Here is an 11,544-nt window from a genome sequence, read left to right as displayed (position 1 = left end):
AAGAATCATATCATTCCCATAGTTGCCATTACATGGCAGGTGTTTAATATTTGTCAGAAACATAAATGGCTAACAGGTTTTTAAAAAATACTCTTGTTACTAATCAAAGAAATGCACTTCAGAATAGATATTATAACTTAAAAAATTTTATTAACAACAATTTAAAAGAGTGGGACTACTCAGCATCAATGAAGGTAGAGCCAAAGAAGTGGTTCTTGTGTATAGCTGGTAAGAGCAGAGAGGACTGACATCAATATGGAAAGAAATTTGGCAGTAGGAAGCAAGAGCCTTAAAATAATTAATTTAGGCTTAGTGATTCTACTTCTAAAAAATAATGAGAAATTAAAAATAAAAAGAAACATTAAGCATAAAGATTATTATTACAGTAATCATCTAAAATACAGAAATGGCTAACTAAATTATGACACAAATTATGCAGCCAATACAGATAATGTTTGCAAAGAATGTGTGATAACACGAGTGAGGTAAATACAAAGAAAGCAAGCTATAAAACTGTACATATTCACAGACACACACACACTCAAAACAATGTTAAAAAAAACCTCTCAAATACACAGAAAAAGCCAGAAAGTTAAAATATCAAAATTTTGAGGGTAGTTGTTTGTAAAGTGTCAGTTTAAAAAATTTTTTCCTTCGAGTATTTTTCAAAATAAGTATGCTACACTATGTTCATAATTAGCGTAGCAAAAAGTCCCACAAAAGCTGGGACTTCCCTGGTGGTCCAGTGGTTAAGAATCTGCACTTACACTGCAGGGAGTCATGGGGATGTAAAAAGAGAAAAAAAAAAAGAAAAATAAACAAATGCTGATGAAGAAAAAGTACAAATTATGGGGAGAAAGGGTCCTTACCTAAGGAAGTCACATTTCCGTAATTCTCCAGCATCACATCCCAGTACAGGGCCCTCTGAACTGGGCTCAAACATGCCCATTCTTCTGAAGTGAAGCATACTGATACCTCCTCAAACATCACTAATTCCTGAAATGACAGGTATGTGTGAGATTATCCATGCCCAGGAAGCTCCCCTACGGAAGGGTTCCTTTCACTTTTGGGGAAGAGACATGTTATGAGGGCATGAGGTGGGCTATTAGAGAGACACAGGAGACCCCACATGAACTCTGCCTTCCAATAGCAGGGACCTTGATTCAAAGATGGGAGCTGACTGGACACCCAAGCACTAGGATGAGTGAGTGTACGTTTGAGCCACAATTAGGTAGTGCAGATAGGGCCTCAGGAAGAAAAGAGGTCGCAAATCTTACCTGGGGCTGGGCTGTCAAGAGCATGAGAGCCATTAATTGATTTCTGGGGTTCTCTTCCTGGGAAAGGGCAGAAGCTTCAGGGGCAGGAGAATCTGAAGGAGAAAAAGCTGCATATAAGGTAACTGTCATTCCTGTCCAAATCCAGTAAGTATCTTCTATAAAAAAGGAGTTCAGAAAGACATATAAGTACCAGAACTAGGCAATAATGGCTAGAAAATGACACACAGATCTTTTCTGACCCCCATGTGCAGGGCTGGAAAAGTGCAAAAATTAGTAATAAGAATGGATAAAGGGTCAGAGGCACCTAAGAAATGACACGAGGGAGAAAAGAAAAGAGTTTAGTATCAAGGTACTCATAGAACGGCAGAAGAGGAAGTAGTTATCTGGGAGTAGGGAGGTGAGACCCAGCAAGAGTCCAGAGGATGTCCAAAACCAGACCCACAGAGTAAGTTACCATGTTGAGGATCCTGGAGCAAGCCGAACACCACCGGGTCAGTAAGAGAACTTGAGTGAATTTCAGCTGATATGTGGCTGCCAGTGGGTGCATGAGGAAGTGCTATTCCTGGAGTACTCAGACTCTCCTGGAGAGTGTCCTGGTCCTGGACAAAGGATGGAACCTGGGAACAAGCAGAACGCAATAAACTGACTCTCCTTGTACCTCCAGCAAATGAACTCACCTAACCACCATGGACCTCTTTCTGCCCATATAGTCTAGAACAGTGAGATGAGAGTGACCCACCTCAAGTATGGAGCATCAAAACAGCAGGAAAGCTTTGCCTTGAGAACAATGGAGCTGCCCTCTAGCCCCACTCATGGTACTGGTGACCTTTCCCAGAGGAGACTGAACAGAACAGTAGAAACAGAAGCCAGACCTGGGTGTGGGTAAGGAGGGAATGGGAAGTAACAAGCAATTAAGAGCTTCAGACTTAATCTAAAAGTCTTCAGCTTCAGGTTTAATCTAAAACACTGGGTTCTACTTATTCACACCTTTTCTCATTTCCACCTGCTCCAATAGAAGGAACACTAGAAGTCTAGACATCTGGTTTTGCTGCTAACTAGGTGTCTCACAAAGGCAACGCAGTGAACCTTTTCCTGTCTCCATTTTTTATCTCTTGAATGAGAACAACGACTTAGTGATTAGTAATGAAAAACACAGCTCTGAAATTCTTCATTTTCACGATTAAAACAAACAAGCCCATCCTTGATATCGCTCCCAAATTACATTTCAGACTTTTCATATAGAAATGTTTCTAGTGGGCTCCAGATCGACAGAAAGAGATCTGACACATACTAGAAACCATGTTAAGATCCCAATTTAATATCCAAGGATATAAAATCTTATCGGAGGCAAATATCTCAACCCAATCCCTTGTCTCACACAGTCCCCAGTAGGGGAACACATGGAGTGGTCTTTCCAGATCTAGAAAGCTTCATTCTTGCTCTCCCACAACTTTCCATACTCCAGGTTTACAACACCAATCCAAACAGACTTTACAAACAATATACTTGCTTCTGTTTAGAGGAGCTCTTAGGAACATTATGCTCTTCAGATTCTTGAATCAAACTCAGAATTAGCAAGCATCACCCAGGGAGACAAAGCAGAGTCAATGCTCTGTGTTGATTCTGAATTGGTCCAAAGATCCCAACTATAAATCCATTTCTCCAGACAGATATTCTATGGTCTGAAGAGCTCATGAACCTGTTTTAATCAGCATAAGGGTTGCTGCTGTGTTACTGCTAATGAAAATCACAGGATCATCTTCTACCCCAGCCTGTCCTGGGCCTACTCCCCACTTCCCCTTTCTCACTTTTAATGCTGGTCCATCAAGGTCTTTCTGCAGCTCTTCTACCAGGGCCACGGCCTCCTCACCACTCCCGGGGCGATGGATCTGCACCCAGGTCCGTATCTCCCCAGGCAGGATGCTCAGGAATTGCTCCAGCACCAGCAGCTCCAGGATCTGGGCCTTGGTGCGTGCTTCTGGCCTCAGCCACCGGCGACAGAGCTCCCGGAGCCGACTCAGTGCCTCCTGGGGTCCAGATGTCTCATGATAACGTAACTGTCTAAAGTGCAGGTGGGAGGTCTCCCAAACAGTGGAGCTACTCCCTTGGAAGCTGGTTCCCCACTTCCAGGTATCATCCTTCCCTTTAACGAGGCCCTCTTGTCGCAGAGCACTGTGGGCCCAATTTTCTCTTGTCATTGCTGCCATTTAAGACAGACTCCTCTCCAGGGTCCCTCAATTCTTGCTTGACTTCTTCCTTAGAGCTTGAAGAACATCATCTGTAAGACCTAAAAAAGTCATTGTTAAAGTTAACCCAGAGACACAGTCAGATCTTCTGCACCCCAATTAGCCCCCAGTAACGAAGAAACCTTGCTAAATGCAGAGTTCTAGATTCTGGGCAGTTTCTCCTTTGACAGAGGCCCCAGCTCAAGGCTCTAGGGACATTAATATTCATGTTATCCAGACCACTGCTAATATCAAAAACATGAAATTCCTTTTTTTCCCTTGCCATGAGGCATGTGGGATCTGAGTTCTACAACAAGGGACTGAACTTGCACCCCTTGAATTGGAAGCCCAGAGTCTTAACAACTGGACAACCATGAAAGTCCAAACCAAATACCCCTTAATCATTATTTTTAAGAGTGTATCATACTTAAGTAATCCACTGCCATTGGACGTTTAATTATTTATAATTTTCTCCTATTACAAATTAAGCTACAATGACCATCTTTGCTAAAGAATTTTTGGTATTACATTTCTGCTTATTTCTTCAGGAAAAAAATCTCCAGAAAAGAAATTGTTTAGCAGAAAGGTACAAATAGTTTACCCTTTTAAGGCTGTAACAGTTACATCACTATCAGTGACATATCTGGATGCCCCATTAATTTTATTTAACAAGTGGACCCTTAAAGTTCATGCTTATAACAGAGCAGAGGAGAGCAAAATAAAATATAATCTCAATACAAAGTCCAAGTACAATTAACAGGAGGACAAACAAGCACAATAAGAATTCATGGAGGTAATTTAGGGTTGGGCTTTAAAGAAAAAATAAAAAGATCACTGGAATATTAAGAAAGCCATTCCAGGAAGAAACTGTAATTTCTAAAGCAAGGGAGTGACACAACATACAGCTCTGTTAGAAATGTTCTGTGCAAATCAGAGAAAGGAAGAAAACTTTGAGATAAGGTTGTAGAACTAGAGTGAAGAGGTAAGTAAACAGAAGCAAATTCTAAAGGCAACTAAGAGGTAGCCAAAGGTACCCCAAGTAGCCAGAGTGGCATTGCCAAGCCCGTTCCGTAGGAACTACGCTCAGTATCTCAGCATCAAGCCGCCACGGACTTAACCTGTGTCTGTGAGCATCTGTGCTTTATCCAGTTTTACTTTGTGTATCTATTAGTAAGATGTGTTCCCAGGGAACTGCTCCTTTGCTTTACACCATTTGACCTTATGAAGGTTTCATAAGAACACTATTTTCAGATATTAGGGGAAACCTGTAGTCTAAGCAAATAAAGTTCTAAAGTATTAGTAGGGATAGAAACTTGAAAAAAGAAACTGAGCAGTTCTTTGGTCACTGATCTGGGGGTGATGAAAAGGAATTTTAAAAAACTATTTCTATCCCATGCTCACAGCTAGAAAGAGTACTGTCAAAATTCCAGTTCTTCTCAACTTTATCTATAGAGTCAATGCAACTCCAATAACTCACCAAGCTATTTCGTAGGTATCGACAAACTGATTCTAAAGTTCACATGGAGAGGCTACAGACCCAGAATAACTAACACAATACTGAAGGACTTCTCCCTCAGTATCGTGAAGTTGAGGGACTGACGTTACTCAATATTACCCAGAGTTGAGGGACTGACACTACCTAACATCAAAACATTCTAAAAAAAATAAAATAAAATAAAGAAATTCTAAAAAGTTACAGTTATGAACAGTGCAGTATTGGCAAAGTGCAGACAAATCAATAAAACAGAATAGAAAGTCCAGAAATAGACCCACATGAATAGAATCAACTGATCTTTGATAGAATTAAGGTAATGCGATGGAATAAAGATAGTCTTTTCAGCAAATGGTGCTGGTACAAGCAGATATTCACATGCAAGAACAATCAATCTAGACACAAACTTTACATATTTCCCAAAAATTAACCCAAAATGGATCAGAGACCTAAATATAAAATACAGAACTATAAAAGTCCTGGAAGATAACCTAGAAGAAAACCTAGATGACCTTGGGTACGGTGACAGCTTTTTAGATATACAAAAGGCACAATCCTTGAAAGAAGTAATAGGTAGACTTCATTAAAATTCAAAAATTCTGCTGTGGAAAAAGCAGTGTCAAGAATGAGAAGACACCCCATAGACTGAAAGAAAATACCTGCAAAAGACACACATACTCGATAAAAGTCTAATATCCTTCCTTTGTATATTTCAAACAAAGAACTTTTAAAACTCAACAATTAAGAAAACAAACAGCTCAATTAAAATATGCCCATGGGGGCTTCTCTGGTGATTTAGTGGTTAAGAATCCACCTGCCAATGCAGGGACACAGGTTTGATTCCTGGTCCAGGAAGATACCATATGCTGAGGCGCAACTAAGCCCGTGCACCACAACTCCAGAGGCCACGCACACAGAGCCCCTCCTCCGCAAGAGAAGCAACCAAAATGAGAAGTCTGCATACCACAATGCAGAGTAGCTCTGACTTGCCTCAACTAGAGAAAGCCTGAGCACAGCAACAAAGACCCAGCACAGTCAAAAATAAATAAATCTTTTCTTTCAATGACTCAAAGGGGAATTCCCTGGCAGTCCAGTGATGAAGACTTGTAGCTTCTACTGTTGGGGGCCCAGGTTTAATCCCTGGCTAGGGAACAAAGAACCATAAGCCCCTTCGTGGCCAAAATAAGAAGATAAAATATGGCCCAAAGATCTAAACAAACACCTCGCCAAAGAAGATATACAGATTTCAAATAACTGCATGAAAATATGCTCTGCATCATATATTGCATCAGGGATGCAAGTTAAAACGATGAAATACCATTACATACCTATTAGAATGGCCAAAATATAGAACACTAGCAACACCAAATGCTGGTGAAGACGTGGGACAACAGAAATTGTCATTCATTGGTAGGAATGCAAAATAGTACAGCCACTATGGAAGACAGTTTTGCCCTTTCTCTTACAAAACTAAACATACTCTTGCCATAAATTCTAGCAATCGTGCTCTTCAGTATTCATCCAAACGAACTGAAGACACATGTCCACACAAAAACCTGCACATGGATGTTTTAGCAGCTTTATTCATAACTGTCAACACCAAGAATCAATCAAGATATCCTTCAATGGGTAAACAGATAAACTGTGGTACATCCAGATAATAGAATATTATTCAGTGTTAAAAAGAAGCTATCACGCCATGAAAAGATACAGAGGAAACGTAAATGTATGTTACTCAGTGAAAGACGCTAATGTCAAAGTCCAACATACTTTACAATTCCAACTACATGGCTTCTGGAAAAGGCAAAACTATGGGGGATTTTTTTTTTTTTAATTGACCTACAGTTGGAATACAATGTTAATTTCTGCTGTACAGCAAAGTGATTCAATTATACATATACATTCTTTTTTATATTCTTTTCCATTAAGGTTTATCACAGGATATTGAATACAATTCCCTGAGTTATACAGTAGAACCTTTTGTTTATGCATTCTATAAATACTAGTTTGTATCTGCTAACCCCAAACTCCCACTCTATCCTTCTAGTGGTGGGGGATGTGGATACTGGAGGAGGCTATGCAAATGTGGGGGCAGGGAACAAATGAGAAATTTCTGTATTTTCTGCTTAATTTTCCTATGAACCTAAAACTGTTCTAAAAAAATAGGGTCTACAAATAAAACTTGGGGGGAAAAGAGACTTCTAAATAATTTTCTACAGTAAATTATCAGAATTTTATTTACTCTTACTTTGCAGAGATACAAATAAGAAATCCTTAAGCATACATTATGCTTGTTTCTCACAAAAGGTTTGTAAGCACAGGTTAAAAAGAACAAAAGAAGTCTCAGAGGAGCTAAGAGATTCACTCAAGGCCACTCAACTAGTTCAGTTATGGGAGCAAATTCTGATCTCAGGGATTCTAACCCCAAAAGTACAAAATAACTGCATCTAAGAAAAGACTTCGGAAACCCAAACAACTATTCTAAAGCAATGGTTTCCAAACAACAGTTCATTAAAACAATAAGCATACACAGTCACTCACAGGTTGATAATGACCTTTCTTGCAAAAGACAGCATTTACTAAATTTGTACTTAATGTGAAAATACATTCTCTGAGGCAATGGTGATATGCGTGGTCTAAGTTTGCTTCTTAAATACCATTACATTACAAAATTTAAAATGGAACTTGGTGTGGGGGGGATAAATGGGAAGGCTGGGAATGACATATACACATTACTATATATAAAAAAGATAACTACTAAAGACATACTGTATGGTAGAGGCAATACTCTGTAACGGCCTATACAGGAAAAGAATCAAGAGTGGATATATGTATAACAGACTCACTTGGCTGTACACTTAAAACTAACATAAAATTGAAAACCAAGTATACGCCAATAAAATTACAAAGAAAAATGGGAATCAATCCATCCTTCACGGGAAAAAAAAATAGATTTCTGGGAGTCCCTGCTCCAGGGAAGTCTCAAGCTGTTTCTCAGCATCAGCCTCAGAAAAGACTGAGAAAAAAGCAGAAGGACTTGAGCTGAGAACCTGGCTACTGAGGTCGCTCTTCTCAAAGGGGCAGCTCATTATTCTATTGACTCGACAGCCAATCCACAGACACACGGAGACACAGAGGCGCCGTCTTCAATGTATTCCCCAAGCCGCAGCCTAGGCGTCCATCTCAACCAAGCGGTGGAGGGACCGCCCTGGGGGTGAGCAGCAGAGAGGGGCCGGCGAGGGCTGAGCTGCGCTGGAGAGCTCAAGCCGCAACCCCGGCCGCCCTTCGCGCTTGCCAACCCGACCCGAGCCCGCCCCGCTCACCGGGGTCTCCCGCGGCGGCTCCGGGCTTGGGGACCACCACCTTGGCGCCGGGGCGCCAGGAGATGACACGAAAACTGGACGCGACGGCACCTGAAGCCCAGAATAATGGCTGACCCACGGGTATAGCGACATCCGGTGCCTCACCCCACCTCCCAGTTTCGGCTCTCTAGGAAGCCACATCTCTATGGTTCCTAGCTTTCCCAGTGGTGGCAGGAAAGGCGGAGCTCCGGGACTCTTAGGTCTTCATTCCTCTCAACCAAAAAACAGGTGTAGCTGTATTCCAGAACCCAAGGATGCAGAGATGAAATCACATGGCCCAGGCCCCCAGGCCTCGTGTTGCCTCCTGAAAGAATTGGACTCTTCTGTTTTAATTTGAATTGCAACTGAGTTTAATAGAGTGATTTCTCGAACGTCTGAATGTCTTCAGGAGTGACATATCCAATCTATTTGTGAACCACAGCAGTTCTCACCATAAATAACATACATTACAAATGACTTCCTTGTGAATTGGCTTGCTGTTGTTCAGTCGCTAAGTCGCATCCGACTCTTTGTGACCGCATGAACTTCCCTGTCCTTCACTATCTCCAGATTGTTCAAATTCATGTCCATTGAGTCAGTGATGCCATCCAAGTATCTCATCCTTTGTTGACCCCTTCTCCTCATGCCATCAATCTTTCCCAGCATTAGAGTCTTTTCCAATGAGTTGGCTCTTCACATCGGGTGGCCAAAATATTGGAGCTCTTGCCCAAATGATGAGATAATGGAGCTCTGGTGTTAAATATAAATCAAGCTGAAATGAGGATGGAGGGACACTGCCTCCCTGGAATGAGGAGGTCTTTGCAGTTGTCCACCACCCTGAGTAAAGTTAGGTCAGTGTAAAGGGTACTGGGACTCTGCTTCTTTGATACTTAAATCTTTTAAGTTTGGACTCCTGGAATTATCACCCTCTATATAAGATGACAGAAAGAGGCTCCAAAAGGGTATTGCAAAAGAGGGAAATGTCACATCCTTGGACCCACAGGAGTATTTAGGATGGATCACCAAGTGAGAGTCCTTACCTTTGTGCAGGAAAGAATTCAATAGCAAGTCAAAGAAAAGTGAAAGTGTTTTTAGAGGAATTCACACTCCACAGGCCCAAATGTGAACTACCTCAGAAAGTGAGAGCAGCACCAGGGCATGAGGTTGTAGTTTTCATGGGCTAATTTAATATGCTAACATATGGGAGGAATATTACTATTTCCAGGAATACTGCTATTTCAGGAACAGGGGGTATTTCCCAGGAGTTGGACCACTGTCCACTTTCTGGCCTTTGATGGCCCGTCTCAGAACTGTCATGGCCAAGGAGTGGTTTTGTGTATTACAAAGAAGATATAATGAACTAAAAGTCCGTGACCAGACTTCTCAAAACCACCTTGGTTACAGCTGGTTCCAGTCAGTCTTTATCAAATTCCAGCAACTGCACCCCATCTTCATTTATCCAACATTTGTCTCCTGCCTCTTTCTCTCCTGTCTCAAGGGCAAGGGCCATGACTATATGGATACCACATACACTTAGCACCTAGCACAAAGCCACAGTAGGTGCTACATGAATGCTTATTGAATGAGCAAGGTGTTATTATATTGATATGTTTTCTTCTAGCTTTCACTGAACATTTGCTTAAACATCTGTCTCTACTTTGTTCATTCAACAACATTTCACTGAGTACTAATCATGTGCTAGACACTGTTCTAGGCGCTAGGGACATAAATAAAGAGGTGAAGTCCGTAGAAACTTACATTCATAGGGAGGATAGACAGAAAACAGATAAAAAATGTACCAGAGAGTGATTAAATACTAAGCATAAAGAGGGTAAGGACCCAACACCCAACCAAGTAGGAGGAGAACCAGGAGATAGTACTTTATAGATCTCAAAGCATGAATAGGAGGACCTCCCTGGTGGTCCAGGGCTTAAGACGCCACGCTTCCACTGCAGGGGGCACAGCTTCAGTCCTGGTCAGGAAGCTAAGATCCCACATGCTGTGAGGTGCAAGGACTTAAATCCCTGCCCTTGTGGTTGATAAAATCTAAGTCCCTTGATGACCAGGATCAGCAAACTGTCACATGGCACACAAGCACCCACTTATCTGACTTCCACTTCTTTGTCCTAGGCTCTGAGGATTATTTTATGCTCTGAAAGACCTTTAAAAAGATGTTTAAGTTTTATCCAACATTTCTATGCTGTGTCATAGCCAAAGGACTTTATTTTTATCTTGTTCGCCATTTTGTTCTACTACAATTTTTTATTCATTTTTATTTTTAAAAAACTTGATTTTTGGCTGTGCTGGGTCTTCATTGCAGTGTGCAGACTTTTCTCTAGTTGCAGCTGCAACTAGTCTCTAGTTGTGGTTGCGGTACATGGGCTTCTCATTGCAGTGGTTTCCCCATGTGAATCACAGGCTCTAGGGCCTAACAGGCTTCAAGAGTTGTAGTGCATGGGCTCACTAGTTGTGGCACAAGGGCTTAGTTGCTCCATGGCATGTTGGGTCTTACTGGAAAAGGAGATCAAACCCATGTTTCCTGCACTGGGAGGCAGATTCTTAACCACTGGGCCACCATGTAAGTCCTATAATTTTTTAAAACATGAATCTGCTTAACTCTGTGGTTAAACCATCATTGCCAATGTGACAGCATTTTCTTTCACTCAGTAAACTGGGTTGCTAATTTGTTACGATCACGTAAACTCTGGTATATGTCTCAGTAATTTTGTGATTTGTAGATTTTTCTAAGGGAAAATGGATAATTATCACAAAAATGGCCATGTAAAGAGTCAAGGCTCCTCATGGAGATCTTCCTTAAATCCCCGCTTCAAAAGTTTTGTTTTATATAGATTCCTAGTGCATGTGTGTTTAGTCGCTCAGTTGGGTCCAATTCCTGGGGACCCTCTGGACTGTAGCCTGCAGGCTCCGCTGTCCATGGGATTTCTCATACACGAATACTAGAGTGGGTTGCCATTTCCTTCTCCAATAGATTCTTACACCCTGACCCAAATATGTTAATTTTGTGGGCTTGGGAAATATACCTGTATATGTGAAATTACTTCTTGTGATTCCTAGATTTGGGAACCACTGAACTTAAAAGAATGTTTACAGCTTTGTCATGGCTACAGTCCTTATACATCAGATTGTGCTGTGTGGACTTAAAATGGTCAGTGGAAGGAGTGAGAACTAGTGAAGTCCTGTATCCATAT

The 11,544-nt window shown here is 41.3% G+C and overlaps 1 protein-coding gene across 4 annotated transcripts in view; it reads right to left on the bottom strand.

Moving 5' to 3' along the window:
• LOC136166620 (zinc finger protein 660) overlaps positions 1-11,544 on the bottom strand; it is a 55,405-nt gene that overhangs the window by 8,487 nt on the left and 35,374 nt on the right. For 2 of the 4 annotated variants that reach the window (XM_065933154.1, XM_065933160.1), the window contains exons 1-5: positions 8,318-8,438; positions 3,086-3,564; positions 1,732-1,894; positions 1,278-1,369; positions 870-996 (exon numbers count right to left, since the gene is read on the bottom strand). The exons of 1 other annotated variant lie outside the window; for it this stretch is intronic. In XM_065933154.1, coding sequence (XP_065789226.1) covers positions 870-996; positions 1,278-1,369; positions 1,732-1,894; positions 3,086-3,484 — 781 coding nt within the window. In that variant the 5' untranslated portion in view covers positions 3,485-3,564; positions 8,318-8,438. Of the gene's footprint in view, positions 1-869; positions 997-1,277; positions 1,370-1,731; positions 1,895-2,016; positions 2,927-3,085; positions 3,565-8,317; positions 8,439-11,544 lie in introns of those variants that run through there. One more of the 4 variants, XM_065933155.1, reaches the window with a different exon arrangement.

Source organism: Muntiacus reevesi, chromosome 4 (assembly GCF_963930625.1).
Source record: "Muntiacus reevesi chromosome 4, mMunRee1.1, whole genome shotgun sequence".
In the NCBI taxonomy this organism is placed as follows: domain Eukaryota; kingdom Metazoa; phylum Chordata; class Mammalia; order Artiodactyla; family Cervidae; genus Muntiacus; species Muntiacus reevesi.
This window is presented reverse-complemented; position numbering and strand designations above follow the sequence as displayed.